At 45.9% G+C, this 18,710-nt stretch overlaps 1 protein-coding gene across 11 annotated transcripts in view; it reads right to left on the minus strand.

The window, feature by feature from the left end:
* Positions 1 to 18,710, minus strand: part of STIM1 (stromal interaction molecule 1) — a 102,341-nt gene that overhangs the window by 40,791 nt on the left and 42,840 nt on the right. For all 11 annotated transcript variants that reach the window (XM_052812521.1, XM_052812522.1, XM_052812523.1 and 8 more), the window contains 3 exons: positions 9,171 to 9,285; positions 4,371 to 4,482; positions 3,041 to 3,156 (listed from right to left, as the gene is read on the minus strand). In XM_052812521.1, the coding sequence (XP_052668481.1) occupies positions 3,041 to 3,156; positions 4,371 to 4,482; positions 9,171 to 9,285 (343 nt within the window). The remainder of the gene's footprint in view (positions 1 to 3,040; positions 3,157 to 4,370; positions 4,483 to 9,170; positions 9,286 to 18,710) is intronic.

Genomic DNA, 18,710 nt, shown 5'->3' on the forward strand with positions numbered 1-18,710 from the left:
TTGGAGAGGTGACCAGGAGAAGTCACTGGGATCAACAACTCAGTGCACAGCATTTTGTCTGTCTTTTAACCCCAAATGGTACCACAGTGGTGCCTTGAACCATCTGTGAGGAGACGTATGTCTCAGTCTCCATCACTTGAGAGTTACAAAGAATAAAATTGTAAATGCACTTTTCACCAAAAATATCTCTTGTTTTTAATTTTACTGCTTATTTTCTTAAAATTCCCCTCCCCTGCTTCACCTGAAGTTGTGGTATTTTGTACCAAATAAATTCCTGAACCACAGGACCAGAACACCAAAGGGACAGACACAGAAGAAGCAATCGCTTCATCTTGCATAGATTATAATTTTACCATACTCCTTTGCACTTGGATTAATTACAGAGCTCCAACCTTTCAAGTGTGCCGACCTGTTTGAAGAACGAAATGGCACGTCTGGAGTATGGCATAGGAAATCAGACCTCATGGGATTACAGGAGTCTACTGATCAGCAAGGAAACTGGCCAGGTGCCCCACTCAACTACCCGATGCTTGCTGAAGCCTCTGCAATAAATTACAGGAGACATCAAAGAACAAGCTCTCTAGCCCCGGGATGGAGAAAAGCTTCACCCAGCTTCATGTGGCAGTGAGGAACCATACCTTGGTGCGCGTGCTCTAATCCCCACTGACAATGAGATGTCTCTGGTTTTATTATGAGTCTGCAGGAAGCAGTCATGGGGCTCCAATAGGCTAGTTTTATTTTAATGCTTTTATACCTGTGGTGAATAGAAAGTAGCTTCAAGAGAGAAGAAAAACCCTTGTCAAGAGAGAAATCCTGCACCTGTGCACCAATTCCACTGCCAGCAGCTTCACTCTCTCAAGAGCAAAGATCACAGGGGACCACCTCCACTGACCATCTGAAAAGAACCATAACAGGAACATATCTGAAACCACTAAATCTGTTGCTGTGCAAATGCTGCTCCTGCAGCTTAAAAGGTCACCAAGTACTTCCCGACACTGTTGATTGCTAATGGCTGTTAAAAACTGCTGTTTCGCAATCCATTCCTTAAGGAATTGGTTTTAGATAAACTACTTCTCACCATACACTGCAGTATGAACTGGAGACAAATCCATTCACTTAGCCAGCAAATAGCAAATATTACCCTCTAAAAAATGTAAACTCTCTACTTCAGCTAAAAATTTAAAGCTTATTTCCCCTATTCACATACCCAATACGTACGCAGATTGCAAAATCTGTAACAAACCCTTACTGATCTGAAATAACCCGATCAGGACGGTTCACTGCACACTTTCATCTGCCTGACCAGAGGAGGTTCGTGTTCCAGTGCCGCAACAGCCGCGTGGCAAAATGGAGTACCTCAAACATGGAGAATGGCCATTAATCTCAAACCATTACAAGTAATTTACTTTGCTATTTACAGAGCATCCAAGAACCGCCTGAAGAATTCCCCCCTCCAAGCACAGGAGTTACTGGGCTCAAGCCTTTGTCGGGTGAGCAGCGACGGCAGGCACTCGCCTGATGTCTCTGGACCCCTGTGCAACGCCACTGACTGACCGAAAAGCTTCACCTTGTAACACAAGCCAAGTATAAATTAAAAAAGCAAACTGTGCCTGAATGAACATATGCTTTTTAATAATTGGAAGCAAAGATGGCTGATTGTATAACCTAGGCTTCTAATTCATTTAGCTTATACCTCTGCCAAGCCTCATAAATTTCACTTGGTTTAGTCTGCGCAGCCAGTTTTCCCAGGATTTGCCTCACTTCACCTTTTCTCAGGAACTTGGACACAAACTGAAAACAAGAAAAGACTGCACTAATAGTTGGACTTAAAAAAAAAAAAAAAATTGAAGAAATAATGCAAGCGCCTTATCACTTCCCAGTGGCCAAGTGCTGGGCAGCCCAGAGAGGGAAGGCTGGAAAAAGGCCCAAAACCTGAACTTCTCCATTAGATTGTTAGCATGTCCCGCAGAGTGAAGGTACATCCTACCTGCTATTCCAGCAGTGGACAATAGCAGATGCTTAAAAAAACCACATAAAGAACAGAGGAAGCACAAAGCAGTATTTTTGATGGTGTAAACCTCCAGCTGTCAGCAATCAAAGCTGGGGGAGTTCCTGGGCCAGAATTTGTGCCCAGACTATTGCATTTGCACTATGGTAAGGAAGTATCCCCTTGCATTCATTTTAAACCTCCTGCACAGGGGACACATGACAACTAAAAGGGAAGAAGGAGTACTGCATAAGAGGGCTGAAATCGGGTACCGGCAACACAGTCTGCCATAAAAATTCATCTTGTCTGCACGATGCCAAGCAGAAACAGGCCCTGATCAAGCAAGGTTTCTGTTCACCTCACAAAAGCACCTAAAGCTCATGAGAAAGACATGAGTAAGAGGGAGAGAGACAAAAGTACCTTTAATAGACAGTAGACATGAGCCAGATGGAATGCATGCAAAAGGAGCACCCCAGGCAGTGCCAAGATAAGCATCAGAGGGCTTCGATGGAGATCACGCCAACAGACGCCTATAATCAGCATCAAAGGAACCCAGTCCCTCATTCTCATCCATCCTAAATGCCTTCCCATCTAGCCTATTGCTTTTCCCCTCGTCCAGAGGCAGGTAATCTGCAGCCTGAGTCACCGCCTGAGCCCCAGGTCTGCGGCAGCAGGGTGGCTGCCCTCCAACAGATCCCCTTCGGGGCAGCTGCAAACCTCACCACACGGTCAGCACCACATCGAGCAGGAAGGACAGGAAGGTTTCACCCTGCAGACACGGGAGACCCCAGCAGGACAATGGGTCCGCAGCCCTGCGAGCAGAGATGGAAACACAAGCCCAACAGGCAGGATGCCTCCGGGCTACAGAGCTGCTCTGATAAATCCAGAGGCAGCCTGTTCCTGTTTCAGGGGAATTGTACCAGGGATGATTTGCCTAGGTGAGCCTGTGTAGGGCAGAGTTTGGTTCACGCAGATCTATCTTTGCTGTTCAGTACTGAGCAGACACAGACCCTCTTGATGAACGGCCAAAGGACTTTGAATTTTGGTACTTACAGAGAGGAGGCCCAAAAAGCACCGTGTCCAGAGCTTTCAGCTGCAGCTTCTGCCTGTGGCTTCGATCTGTCATTTTCAGAACACTTCCCATCATGGTAGCGTTGTTCACTGCTAGCCTGTAAAAAAAAAAAAAGAAAAAATTCATAAAAAAAAAAAGAAGTAGGTGTGGTCATATCCATCTGGATTAATAACTGACAAAAAATTAGTAACCTGGAGACTACAGGAAGAGAAATGCAATGAGCAGGACCTGAAAGCTCTCTGCTTAGGCTATCAGGACAAAAGAAATCCCTCAAATATTGTCATCTCTGATATAGGATATCTCTATGAAAGAATTAAGCAGCAGTGTCTTCGGCTTTACTCGGAGAGAGAAGGACAAACCAAGGCCACGCCTATTTCATTAATCCTGACAACCTAAGTTACTGATTTCCTATCAAAACTGATCTTTTGGTGTCCTGCCAATCACTATTATGTTTTTTTTAATCAAACCTGTATTGCTAGCCTTTGATATCTTATTTCACAGACTGTAAGACCACACTTCTCACTGGGAAGAAATGTGGGCACACCATGCACTGCCTCGAAAACCTTATTTTATTCCCAGTTCATCCCTCTTTCCCAGTCAGTTTACAAGCCCCTTTTCAGCACCAAAAACCTTTACCCAAAAAGCTGCACTGAGTTTTTTCAAACCTGTTACGAGTTTAGGCCAACTCACAGCCAGTGTTTCTCTTGAGGAACGCAAGGCTTATAAGACTCCTTTGCCAGAGCATCAAGTGGCACGAATTATTACCAGCACATACATACCAGTGCTGAGTGGTGCAGATATACGTAACTAGCAGCCCTTGAACTGGGAACTTAAACGCTACATAGATGCAACCCAGAAAGCGGAGATGCTCCTTTGCCGACAATGATGAACAATGACAGAGAAGCTCCATGACTGGGCTGGGGTTACGAAGGAAGCCTGTGGCAAGAGCCAGGACGTAGCCTAGGTCTGCTCTGTTCCAGGTCAGGGTTTTAGCTCTAAATATGTAGCTTCATGCATAGGCGGGTGAAGTCTAGCATACAAACCAGCAAGGACAGTATTCACGACTACACAATTTGGACTGCAGCCTCTCCTTTCACCCACAGCAGATACACGCTCGCTTATGGCTAAATGACTCCCTGCAGAGAGAACTACAGCAAAGCCAAAGCCTCTAAACTTAACCGAAGCGGAACAGGAATTAGACTTGGCTCTGTACATGCCGAGGAATTGCACATGATGTTGAGCTGCCTCAGATCTGTTTTCCTCCCTGGCACACATCCCAGAGGAACACAAGACAATGCAGTGAGCACTGACCTGGGCATGGCATGTCCACTCAGCTGTAACTTTCTGAAGGTCTCTTCGTACTGTGGCAGCTCTACGTAGGTAATGAGCCACTGAACCACCTCGTCAACTGTCCAATTATACACTGTAGGAGAGGTAGAAAACAAGCAAGCAGCTTAATATTTTTACTAAGCAACTAAAATCATCAAGCCAGCAACAACAGCATAACTTCACCAGACATACCTCATCCTATCACCTTCCGCAAAGGAAAATTATCTGCAGAGTTTAAACACCTTCCTATTAAGTATGCAGTGAGCTGGGGTGGGGACATTAAATCCTGCGGACTATTAGACAAGGAATAATCCCCCTGGGATACTCCAGGCAATCCTGCAGGTCCTCAGTCTCTACCTGATTGCTTGTGTGATTATTTTTGCTAGTCTGTTCTACACACAATGGGCTGCTACAGATTCAGCATAGACATGATGGGCCGCTACACATTTAGCCTTAACAGACACCACCACACCGTGCATAAGGACTGGTGCTTTTCCAGCAGCAGCCTCTGACAACAAACATTTAATGGTGGTTGATTTTACAGTGTGGTTCCAGCTCACGAAAGAAAAACATGCAATGAGGCCATCAGATAAAGGAGCAGCCTCAGACAGTGCTGGCACAAGTGACGCTTCACTGGCAGCCTTTTGCAATGTCACCAGAAGGGCCTGAGGCTGAGATCCTCAGAGAGGCAACACCTGAAGCGCTGGCAGATGACAAGTAAAATCACTTAGTTTTCTATGATCCAAGTGATGTTGCTGTCTCCAAATTCCCAACAAAGCATGTTCATCCTCACCACATGCCCAAACCGCTGAAATACTGAATTCAGCTAAAGTATCTGGCAACACACTCTGAAAGCCTCACCCACTCCTCTGGATCCATGGACCATGTGAGCACCAATTAAAAAAAAAGTGAGCATGGAGAAATGCTGTAAGAAAATGGTTGTAAACAGCTTCAGAAAATGATCTGCAGGAGGAGGTGGAGGGGGTGCAGCAGCCCAAGTGAACCAGGTGAACTTTCCTCCTTAACCGCCTCACCTGCGGATTTGTGGATTATTTTTGGAGCTGACACAGAGCTCCAAAGCCACAGGTAAGGAAACCTTTGGAAACGAAGCTTCTGCCTTTGCCACTTAGTTTTGTTGTACTTGTAGCAATGGTATGAAGGCAAAGAAAATCATGCAACAGATTTTTTTCATAGGACAGAGCGGGGTTTGCTATGCTTTAATTTATCAACTTCTGTCTTTGCTCAGCATGTGCTGAGCTCTTGCGGCATTTACCCAGCCTCCAGCAACCCAGAGTGCTGCGCTGGACATCACCCACTGCTGACAGTCACCACCTCGCACGCTTCTGGCCCAACGTCCGTCAGTCCTTCTCTCACACACCCTTTCCAACAGCCAAGTGGAGAAAAGGCCCATTTACTGCTGGCTCCGAGGGCTGCATTGCTGCTGAGTTCAGAGCTGCGCAGCCGCTTCTTAAATGTCAACAATGAGTTGTCCCACAAATATGAGAAACATCTTCCAGCTCACTCCAGTGAGCTGAACGCCTTCGACGGAAAGATGACAGAGCGGGCAGAGCGAGAGCCAAGCGCTGAGCAAAGGAGGGCAAGACTTGCGAAGAAGGTGTCGTCTCCACATACGCTTGCACGATGACTCACAGATGCAGGTTGGCAAACGCAAAGCCAGCAAACTGCCCTCGCTTCAGGGAACTCCCTACAGTTCATGCTCGCTGGCCCACAAACCGTGGGAAACCGACTTCTGTGGCCACAAGCAAGATGTTAATTAAAGCTGAAACGGGCAGGGGAAGCCCGACTCCCTGGGTGGTGGCACCGCCAGCGTCCCGGCGCAGCGGGACAGCAGTGCGCAGGGCACGAGGCCGGACCACAGCCTCGCCATAGACCACCACGCGCCCACCGGCCGGCGGGGGTGAACGGTGCCCACGGCGGGGCAGGAGTCCACGTAAACTTTGAAGAGCCCAGCGTGAAGTGCCGGGGGGGCGGCGAGCTGGCCCCTGGAGGGCCCCCATGGCGGTGCGGGGCTGCCTGCCTGCGCAGGAGGAGTGGTGGGCACCACTGCCTCCCACCACCTGCAGCTCCCCCCAGGCCTGGCAGGGCCCCCCCGCTCCCCGATGCCAGCAACGCAGCGCTTGTCCTCTGCATCCCCATGCCACGCCAACAGCCGTGCCCCCACGCCAACAGCCGCCTCTCGGCCTCGCACAGCAGCCCCCGCGTTCCTCTGAAGCGCCCGGCTTCTCTCTTTTTTTTTGGCCTTACATATCCAGAGTTCTTTATTTTGGGAAGAGAAACTGAGAAACAAGCTGGCAGCGTCAGGCAGCATGCTCCAGTGCAACGGTGAGCAGCTCCGTGCCCTGCATCCTTGCCACGATGATCTGATCTGCTACTTCAGTGGCTTTGGTAGAGCCATGCTTACTGAGGGCTTTATCTATCAAATCCAACACCTTGTAAGAGCATCACAGCCCTTATATTTTTGGATAATTAGGGGGCAGAAACAACTTTTTAGTTTACACGTGTGACCAGGAACAACAGCAATAGCAGATAGGAAAAGCACTCAGCTTGAAAACAGATGAAACGGGCATAGCTGTCCCTGGCACCCATCAGAAAGGGGCATAGCTGCCCCGGGCACCCATCCCTGTTAGACCTTGGTGCCCTTTCAGAGGTGCTTTTCAGGCTCACATGAAGGACCAGACCTTTTGTGCAAATCTGATGCTATGACTCAAGTTCAAACGCCAAGATTAGGCTCCATATGAGACCATCCTTTAGAAACCAATAATTTATTTTATCAGCTAGATATATAGAATGATGAGAAAGGAAAACAAGAGTGGTAACTAAATCCAACACAAGGAAAACTGTTATGCCCCAGCAGCTCTACCCAGAGACATGGCAGGTCCCATGCGTGTCAGAAGCAGGGAGAGAGCAAAAGCAATTAAGGGACCCAGGGAGTATCATGGGATGTTCTCCTCCATCCCTTAATGATTTCTACCCCTTCCCTGCTGACATTAAAATATACTTCACGCAAAGTCATCTGTAAACAGCCATACAATAGAATAAATATTTCTTAGACGAGGCTTTCCTTGAACACAGGAGACAAAGCGACTCATTAGCATCACCCCTACTTGTAAGTGGTTTGGACAAGAATTATCAACACGTGGCTGCCCATCTCCATGGGACGGACAGTCTGGTCCTGGATAAACAACTCAAGGATCGTGTGCAGAACCACCATGTTTTCAAACTGCTTTTCAAACGCTGTACCTAAGTATTCATCTAGTCCTCCTGGGATTGTGAGGGACTATAACATTACTACACAGCACTTTGGAAACACTGAGCACATCCTACCCCCAAGTAATTTAAAGGCTAAGACAGAAAAATCAAATACAAATAGAACAGGACATAAATGAGAAATTGAAATCTTTACAGTTGATGAATTGATCAGAAGACTAAAACCCAATTTTTCAAGTGATGGGGCTGATAAGATTACCTGATCTTGGAGGACAGAGGGAAGGGAAAAGACTATAAGTGAAAAGCAGCAATTAAAAGTATTGGAAAAAAAGATGTTCCAGGTCTTGAGAGCAACGTGACAACTAGTGTACTGAGAGAAAGGAAAAGCACAAGAGGAGGAGTAAAGGACAGCCATCAGCAGAAATGGTCCATGCCACGGATCACAAAAAGACCCGATATACCGATGTGATCTGCATCAACACACCACTCACAATGCAATAAGTAAATCAAAATGCATCCTACAGTCAACACTACACCTATGTTTTGTGAAAGTGCAATCTTCCTACTTCTATACCATCCCTCACATTTTCATTTTCAAGGCACTGAAGATTTTTCTTATTAGTACTACTAGTCCTAAGATAAAACACCATTCTGTAATGAAGCCCAAAATTTGAGAATAAAAAGTTATCCTAACTAGAAAGAAAGAAAAATCAGTTTTAAGGTCTCTCAAAAAAGAAATTCCAAAATTCTGGTTGGGGAAAAAGTAGAAGTGAAATCATGCCTTTTCCTGACCACTTCAGACACTCTCCCAATGTCTGGAAACAGCCAGCGCTGTACAAGCCCAGGGCACAGGGCAGCCCGCATGCAGCAGCCAGGGAAGCACCAGCCAACTTTAAAGTTTCTTCCAAGATTCAGAAGTTTCACGAAGTTTCCCACCAGCGACTGAACTTCCACCACCTCCCTGGGTTAACTTGCTGAGACGAATAATACCATTTCGTAACAGCTTGCAGCTTATTTCTACATCAAACGTATTTATGTACACTTCCAGTTTTAGGACTTTATTCTACCTTCTTTTCACTAGATTAAGGAGCTTTTCAGCTTCAGCAAAATTCTTCTAAAGAAAATACGACCTGTAGGAAAACTCCCACGCAGCTCTACTGAATATTTAGGATGCTATTACCCCATAAAAATACCATTTCAAACTGGGTATTTGAAGGAGAACCTGGAATAGGATAGTATTTGGCTCTATTTTAATACACATTTATAGGGGCAGAGAAACGAAACAACACTTTATACTTTTATGGCCATACTCAGATGCCAGCACTAACAGTTGGGAAGTACCAAGACCAACGAAATCCTGAAAGGCACCCCCCGCCCCCCCAACAAAGGAAGCTGGAAGAGTACTTGTACAAAGCAGCAAAAGAAGCAGCAGCATATTTTTCCTGGGAGGTACACACACTGCTGCCAAGGTTATATGAAATCCAAAGTGTTTATCGCTTTTATGGCAAGAGGGGTGGAGCGGGCTGTTTCAATTTGCTTGTTTGTCTTTTTTACCTTCAGAAGTCTTCCAGGCCTTCCAGAGATCTTCCACGCTAATGAGCTTGTCTTCTCCATGGAAGGTGCTGTGCTTGACTGTTGGGTCATGATAATTCAAGTCCTCCCTCAAGAACTAGGAGAAGAATAAACAGCGGGATTATTCTTTGATTCATCTTTTAGCGAGATGAGGAGCATTTAAAAAAAAAATAAAAATCTTTCCACTGTTTTCCTTATTACTACATCCACAAGTTGTCACATAATAATTTCTATGGCAAAGACCTAGTAAGTCTGAGATGCAGCACATCTGGTCTTTTAATCTCTGATCAAAACTACATCATCTCCCTAGTTCATGGAATCACAGAATGGTTTGGGTTGGAAGGCACCTTCAAAGATCATCTAGTCCAACCCCCCTGCCACAGGCAGGGACATCTTCCACTAGATCAGTTGGCTCTAAGTCCCATCCAACCTGGCCTTGAACACTGCCAATGATAGGGCAACCACAACTTATCTGGGCAACCATTTCCAGTGCCTCAGCTCCCTCGTCATAAGAAATTCCTTCCTTATGTCCAATCTTTAAGGTTTCTCATACACCCCCTTTACATATTGAATAAGGTTTCCCCAGAGCCTTCTCTTCTCCAGGCTGAACAACCCCAACGCTCTCAGCCTGTCTTCACAGCAGAGGCGTTCCGTCCCTCGGATCATTTTTGTGGCCTCCTCCGGACCTGCTCCAACAGGTCCATGTCTGTATTGTGCTGGGGACCCCCGAGTTGGATGCAGTGCTATGGCAGGGGGTGTCCCAGGAGAGCAGTTGAGCTGCTCTAATACATAACACCATCTATTACAGACCTGCACTTTACTTCTAGCTGAATGCATTTTTCTCTACTTCCAGTTTCAGGATTTTATTCTGCTGCCTTTTTGCTAAGTAGCCCTCTGCCAGCAGATTTCTGCCTGGGGCTATGCTGACATTAAGCAAGTCAGCTTAGGAGCTTCAGCCTCTCCTCATTAAGAAAAGCAATCTTTCCAGACACCAAACCATTCCACTTCTTTTCCAACCAACTGCTTTCCAAGTCCTTTACTGACACATCAGTGTAAGAAGAGGTCACAGCGTTTCCACAAGGCACAAACATACCTATGGCAGCAATAATCCTTCTCTCCTGCTACTCCCTCTCGGCACAGAAATCAAAATCTTCTTATGGCGCCTGTGCCCTCCCCTTGGAGAGACCCCATAACCCCAAGAGCATCTATCGAAGGAACGAGGCAGTATTTCTGAAATTGAGCACTCCATTAGGAATCTCCCCATCTCGGATATCATCTGGTAGTTGTGGAATAACACAGGCTGTAAACCTCGAAATAAGAGGATATAGCTCCTCTTATGGGAAACAGTAAATGCTCAAAAGTTTACCACAAGACTGTGACAGATGATGCCTGCAGGCAGGGTAGGGTAAATAAGATGTGCAACAGAAGCATTAACCCAATAATGCTGGAAAGACAGAGAAGAAAAGCCAAATGACAGGGTCCTTGCTATTCCAGTGCTCTGGGTCGAGATGGGGCACAAGCGAGCAGCCACAGGAAACGCAGAAAAAAGGTTTTTCTAAGGAGGAATCAAGCAAGACAGCCAATGCAAAGCAGCAAAGCCTTGGTATTTACAGAGGGGTCTTCAGCGAGGGAGGAGAGTCAGGCTGGCGCAGACAGAACAGCAACTGCCTTCAGCACAGGAATCTTAACCTGGAGTCCTGGAATCACCCGGTAATAATTAAAGATGAAATACAAAACCTACTTCAGATTCTCAGAAAATAAGGGAGGATATAAACTGTTATGTCTAATCACAGTAACACTTTTTTTTTTTTTTTTTTTTTTTAGTTTTTTGTAACTTTGTTCCATTATTGCAAACATATGCTTTCAGGTAGGTGTTATCATTTAACTTTTTTCATTACAAAGCCAACACTGCATGATCAGATAAACAACACAAGCTACTCCATGCTCAGAGACGAGGCAAAGCTTAAAATCAGGTTTTCTGGGTTTCAGCAGATCCTCAACTTTCAGACTATCCAGGAAGCAGGGGAGGCTTGCCAGCTGAAAGGCACTTTTTTTGGTTCTATAAGACCTTTTGATTGCATCAAAATGTAGGTCATCAAAATCACTCAACACTGCCAAATAACAGCCTCTGTTATTTTGTAGGAGTTTCTGTGTAAATGCGAATTCTATCAGGGATTACTTTATATAATTCACACACCACGCTCAGTAGTGGAAGTTTGTCTTCTGTAACATCTAGAATCAACACGCTATGCTCTTCTGGCAATCCAGTAGATATCTGAGCAAATGCACTTTAGGGGACTGAGAATAACAATATATATAACTATATATATACATAGTTATATATTAGAAAATATATATAAAAGAATATGTGTTTTTATTTTATATATATTTATATATATAATTAGTGCATATGTAATATAAAATTATTGTATCTATAATAATATACACTTATATATTTTAATATATCTATAATAAAATTATTAGTTAAGTTTTTTTAGTTGCTGCACAGAACTGACAGATCAAAGTAAGTATGGACATTCTCTGCAGTACATCTGTAGATTTCTCTTCCTGGTAAGACAAGCCAGGAAATATTCAGTAAGTATATATGTTAAATTAATTTTAATACAGATAGACAGAGTATAATAAATTAATATAACCTAGGCTTTTGGGATTCCAGGCTTTTCCTCTGAATTATAGTATCACCAAAAAATTCAACTAAGTGGCATAATGGAACCAACTTTATGTCAATGGAGTAAGAATCCAAGAAATTATTATTATATTTGACCTGCACCTTCAAATCAAAGCTGAAACAAATGCCATCTACAGTAGGCGAGGCATCTTCACTGTAGGCTGAGCCACTAACGAAAAATATATATGTTGTCAGTACGGTCTGCAGATATATCACAATTCACTCAGGGAACACATCTGTCATTGTGCTCTGGTGTGTTCCCACCTCCCCCCCATCTCAGGAGAAGACAGGGCAGAAACAGAAAACACCAAAGAAAAGTGAAGAAAACTGTATTTAAAAAAAAAAAATAAATTAAGGGAGAGTGCAAGAAAGACTAAAAAGATTTGAGACTACCCTGTATGCAGGAGGGATTCATGAGATGTGAGGTAAGCAAAGTATGTGGAAATCAAACAGAAGAAAGAGGATCACTCATGTTCCAGTACCTAACATATGTAACAAAAGATAATTTCACATTTACATCCCCGCATGCATCATCCAGTGCATGATTACCATGCAGCCTTCTTTATTACAGCTCTTTTAAGTGGGTAACAGAACAACAACAACAAAAAGTAATCTCTAGATAAGGAGACATCAGACAGGGCATGAAAAATATCTGTGAAAGTTTTAACTTCCTAGGCTCTTTACAAATCCATTGCGGATGCTACCGAGGCCACCGACAGGTACCCGCGGGTTGAGCCTGGTGTCTCTCTGCTCTCCTGCTTTCTAGACCACAAAGGCTTCAGCTGCTCTTCCCACCTTACAGACAAACATGGAAAATGGGAAAATTCAGGCAGTTTCAGCAGGGCAGCCCGCTGCCGTTTGGGTCTCCTGCCCGCTGCGTCCCGCCGAAGGCAGCAGCCAGAGGCGAAGTCGTCGGCCTCCCGCCTCGTTAACTCGTGACCGAGAGGGAACGCAGCAATGTCACCCGGCGCTGTGCACCGCGCGGCTGCCAACTCCCACCGGGACCGGAGGGATCAGCTGCTGCTCTGTATATTTAGCTCAGGGAGCACAGAAAGGAAAAGTGATCTCTTGCAGCTTTCCTTCGGCACACGATCACCAGAACAAACCCTCAAGGACTCTCCGGAGGGGACGGTGCTGGCTGCGGTGAGAACATCTCTAAAACAGGCGGGGAGGAGGATGTGGGATGGGGCTGTCACCTCCTCAGACGAGCTGTTCATGCATGGTGCAGCCTAAGAGGCTGGAGGAGCTGGGATGCATGCCCCAAAGCCCAGGGTAACCTTAAAAGCAGATTTTCCCTTAGTATCGTCTGGGGAAGACAAAAAAGAAGAATAGTGCAAATACAGCAAGTAAGCCAAACTCTGCTTAGCACGGTCTTCAGAGGTGAAGGCTACTGCTGGGCTGCTGGTGCCATGCAGGTGTCTCAGCGCTGCTCCTCTGACTCAAGCTAGAAAATAGAGATGTTTTCAGCTGACTGCTGACCTGCTAGCTCCATATCTGCTACCGTCAGACACCTACTACTGCTAAACACACTTTCTCCAACCTCTGTGTGCTGCCAACCAGCACAAATTGATGGGAATTCCTGTTGCACAGACTGTAACGCATCCGCATCCCCAATGCCAGCAGCACTCAGGGCACTTTTGAGAGCCTGCATTTGCGCATCTACAGTACACACACAATTTTCAAGGTGCATAGCTCTCAGTCTTTCCCCATTGGAGGGGCTCCCCATAGATTTCATATACACAGGTAACTGTACTGAGCATGCACACTGTGTGTATGCTAATATGCATATCTATAAAGCAGCTGCGGGACTCCCAGATGTTCAAAAACACCAGGCACAAGAATCACTGCACAATAATATTGAGCTACTTGCAAACCATTAAAAAGCAGCACTTCGAAGTGTTGAAGACCCTGCTGATCCCATCCCTGGAGATACCCAAAACTCACGAGTCCTGGGCAGCCGGCTCTGGGTGACCCTGCAGGGACAGGGCTTGGACCAGATCATCTCCAGAAGTCCCACCCGGACCAGCTCCAGCCTCAGCCAGTCTGCGAATCCGCCACAAGAACAGAAGGAAATGTGGTCAACCAAGAGTCTCACCACCAAGTTCAGAGAAAGACAAACCATGATCACACCATCCAAAAGAAGCAGGAACACGACTACCGCTACAAGCAACAGCCATGAGCTGAGATCGCTGCAGGAAGACTCAGCCTATGAACGCTGCTTGATGTCAAGATTTCTTTTATAATTTAACAGGTTTCTGTATATAATGAGAAGGAGCAGAATCTGAGGCATGTAAAAACCAGGTACTGTACAGCCTTCTGAAATGCCCACCCATGGGAGAGCACCTCTGCAAGGGCAGCAGGGCGGTGAGGAATGGGTCCCTACACAGACGTGCCGGGGAACTGCAATACTTTGGGGAGGAATACAACCAATCCCTGCTGAAGCCAACCACAGTTCTGACCTGCACAACAGCCTGTAGCAGAAAATTACCTTTGTTTTAGGACAAAAATACTTTTTCTTAGTGCCCTCTGCTCATGGCTGCTCTGGCCCCAGGTTTCCGGCAAGCGCTGGAGGCACTGGCAGAGACCTGCATGCTCTGAAGCAGAGGTATGCACCCCCTCCAGAAAAAAAAATTACAGAACCATTTTGGGATTATATAACCTCGTTGAACACAGGGACCTACATTTTAATTCTCCACGTGCCAAACCCTGTGACCAGTACGCTCTTCTCCACTCTAAAAGGGGTGAGCAGTTTGAGTTGCATGGGTTTCTTGGTTAAGACAAACTTCTTGTCTCAGTTGCTGAAAGCATGCTCAAAAATGAACAGTTCCATGAAGTGTGATTTTCCAGAGGTTTTTTTTCTCATGTTTTGTAACCTGCAGAAACTCCAACTACTCACACAATTTTTGCATTCCCCGCCCCGAACCTTTACATCGCTCCCACATCCCTGGATCTCAGCTCATCATCCCTCCTGAGCACCAACTACCACCTGGGCAAGATGTGTATGCACCTCACTCCTGTGCAGGTGCTACGGGGCCAGAACCGACCAAGTGACTGCAGAGCTCACCGTGCATTGCTTCCCTCAGTGAGCTCACCAATTTTAACAGCTCTTCTGAGCTACTGATTTTCATTAAAGTTGCAGAAAACTTTTGAGCCCTCTTTCCTCCTAACGTGCCTGACGCCAGGCAGTGGGATCAGAGGTTGAGAGGAGCCAGGGACTGATCAAGCAATACCATAAACCTTGTTTCCTTAGGAAACCAGGCTAACAGCATCTGAGAGACTCATCAGTGTGAACCTACATCAGAGTTGCCCCTAAACAGCTGGAGCTGCCTTTGGAGTGAGTGCAAAGAGCAGAAATAGATTGCTAATTAGAAGATTTCCCCATGAGAGACAGTTCTTTCATTTTAATCGAGGTCACTGATGTCATCTTAAACTTCATTGAAAATTCACTTCCAGAAAGGAAAAATGCAATGATGATTTAAGGACAGCATAAAGTCGCTGGCCAAAATTTGCCTTAATTAGAATATTTGACAAATACCATTATCTGTCTGTCTCTCCCTTTCTGCCCAGTCAGATCTTTTAACCCAAACAAAATTTACCCATAACTTACCCCCAAAGAGATAAAGCCAAAGTAGTAAATGCAAATACAAAGTTCTCAACCAACAAAGGAAATACTGCTATGGGAGGGAAAAGCTTGCTCCAGGCACAGAGACCACGCGCCTCCACGACCGATGTCTGTGGGACCTGCAGTCGCTGCTGAAGCTTGCAAATGCTTCTGGAGAACAGGTGATTAAACCCAAGCTTCAAAATTACCTCAGCCTTATCCTCAACAGAGGAAGGTTGTGGTTTTTTTTTTTTTTAATTAAAGGAATTAATATAAGATGAAACAGAAAGGCAAACAGCAGAGAACTGTGGTTTTCCAGGCAACTCGTCCTACTCAGCTCAATCTCTGTGCAAGGCTGACCAGTCATCAACATGTTCTGTTCTGGAACTACGTTAAGATATTAGTTAGCTCACTTTGTTCTGTCACAAACCACTTAAAAAAATAAAATCAATCCCAAGTATATAAACCTACGCTAAAGGGACACTACCCAGAGCAACTGTTTGCAGCACGGCATTGCAAGAGCTTCCCCCCCTACATCAGTACCCTCCAAATGGAAGCCTCCCGAGGTCCTGTCCCACCCGAACTACCCTGTGACCCCAAAGAGGCTCCCCAGCCTCCCCCAGAGCCCACCCTTGCCCCACTGCAGGGCTGCCGGGGGGTCCCATGGGGTCCCCAGGCAGGGAGGTGCTCGCAGCCTCTCCGGCCGTGCCCAGGAAGGCACAAGCACCTTGCCGTAACACACTCCTTCCTGGGTCATTGTCTGCTTCGTTTTCTAAAAAGTTTATGGAAATAGAGCATGCCATGCCATCCTCTATATCCCCTCCCAAGGTGGGAGCTTTGCACACTGAAAGAAGAAGGGTGTACGAAGATTAAACGCAAAAGCCGTAAAAGGTTTAAATTCGAGCCTCCTGCATTCTTCCATATAATGTCTCTGGCAGCTGTCCCACCACCAAAGACAGGGAGTTAAAACACAATTACAGGGTACGCATGGGGGGTTAGAGCGGATAACCTTGAAAGCAGAGAAACTGAGTGCTCGGGCAGTAAGTAGCTGGCTCACCAAGGAAAATTCTTGAAATACCTTTTTCAGTGGCTTCAAAGCCTTTATTGAAAGTTTAATTTAATGTAACTTTAATAAAAGTTTCAAGCTTAACAGAGGTAAAGCTTGCAACTGTATTTATAGAATCATAGAATCATTTAGATTGAAAAAGACCTTTTAAGATCATCGAGTCCAACCATAAACCTAACACTGCCAAGTCCACCAGATATAACGTGGGGTCACTACAATACTTCATTTTGTCAATAGGTAAACAGATATAAACACTAATTCACTGCCAGCTGCCGAGACCTACATGTGCACACAAATATTTTCCATGGAGAGCAATATTTGCCCATAAAATGCACAGCATGCTCGCTGAGTATAAAGGGAAAACCAAGGAAAAATCATCTTCAATTCTCAGAAAAGATGCATATTTAAAATATTGACTAGGTTACACTGCAAACTGTGGCTTATACTTTATTTTGATTATTCTCTTCCCTCTTGAACTCAGAGACAGTTGTCACAGGTCACTTGTGAAAAGTAGCAGGCTAGCAGGAGGAAAAGAGCCATCACAACAACCATGGGGATGTTCTTGTTTTCATTTACACAACACGCATGCACCACCTCGCTGCGATGAGCACTTCCCGGCGAGGCCCCACAAGCGGCAGCAGCTCTGCTCCCACGGGAGGCAGAGCCGAGCTCCTACTCCGGGCCGGCGGCAGCCGCGGGGTGCCCGCGTGCCGTCAGGCCATCCCGGCTGTCACCGGCTGCGCCTGGCCGATCACTCACCAGGGTCACCGCTCCTCGGGGTTTCGGCATCTGCCAAGCTCGGTTTAATGGCCGGCTGCCTTTGCCAGCCTCCAGGTTTCTTCCTCCTGCCAGCAAAATCCCACACTGCGGCACACACCGACAGACGGAATGCATTTCTCATGGCAGAGCCCAGCGCTGGGCTGCACTTGGGGTTGGAGGGAGAAGGATGGGTTTGTCATATCCTTACAGCAGCATTTTCACGCACAGGTAAATTATAGGAAGGAAGCCAATTAATACAGGCTGTCTCAATTAGCCAAAACAAACTTTTACAAAAAACCAGACTTTCTTATATGAAAAATTCCACATTTATCTACTTCTTTAAACTGCCCCTATCCACCCATTAACAGCAGAAGTAACAGAAAAAAGCTTTTTCCATTAAACAACAGAAATACCATCATCTCCTTCCTTCCTAAGGAGGACCACCACCTTTTGCTGGGAAGCTTGTGACAACTGCAAACTTCCCCAAAATACTATTCAGACACAATTCCTGTCCCAAAGAGCTCGGAAGATAACACCAAAGATGACAGAAGCGGTGAAGGGCTCAGCGGTGGCTGCGGGAACTCCAGGGCAGCACTCAGGCACCGGTGAGGGCTAACCCATAACACGACAGCACAGTGCTGCACTTCACTTCCCCATGGGCAGCAAACGAAGTGGATGTCAGGAAGGGATCTGCGGACCGACACTACGACAAATCCCATTTGGATGAGCAGGAGATATAACGTGCGCAGGCAAGAGCAACGCAGGAAGTGGTGTCCCCTGGAAGCAGATGATAAAGAGCAACTGCAAGTAGCAACAGGTACAGGCAGGGGGAAAACTAATGGCAAACTCTGCTGGGAGCACCTGGGAGAGGGGGAACACTGCAAAAACTCCCAGCAGGGACATGCAACGGTCTGATCCCCAAATTCAGCATTGCCATCCTGGCAGCTCTGCTTCTAATGAGCAGGAAGGGATAATGCACACACCAGAAACTGGAGGAGAGCTGCTGGGTCCAAGAGAAGCGATGCAAGGGGCTCAGGCATCGGTCTGATCCAGCGACGATGGGTTTGAATACAGACTAGTAATTGCAGCAAGGCAGTGATTCTGAAGCCTTTTAGAAAAATAAATTTTATTACTCATACAGTGGCAATATCTATACTGTAAAATGAACTGATGATACAAAGGCTTTGAACAGATAATATTGTTAGTGCTTGTACAATAAGCTCTCAACTAGTCCACCGAGACAGAGGGCAAGATTTACTCAGAGAGACATAAAAATTGCTAGTTAATGCCCAACCCTAACAACATGAGGTTTATTCTCAATTTAATAACAGGCGAGTAGGATGCACCAAGTGAATTGATTTGCCTGAGGCTATCCCAGGAGTCAGTGGGAGAGGTAAATCATTGCTC

This window comes from Harpia harpyja, chromosome 17 (assembly GCF_026419915.1).
Source record: "Harpia harpyja isolate bHarHar1 chromosome 17, bHarHar1 primary haplotype, whole genome shotgun sequence".
NCBI lineage: Eukaryota > Metazoa > Chordata > Aves > Accipitriformes > Accipitridae > Harpia > Harpia harpyja.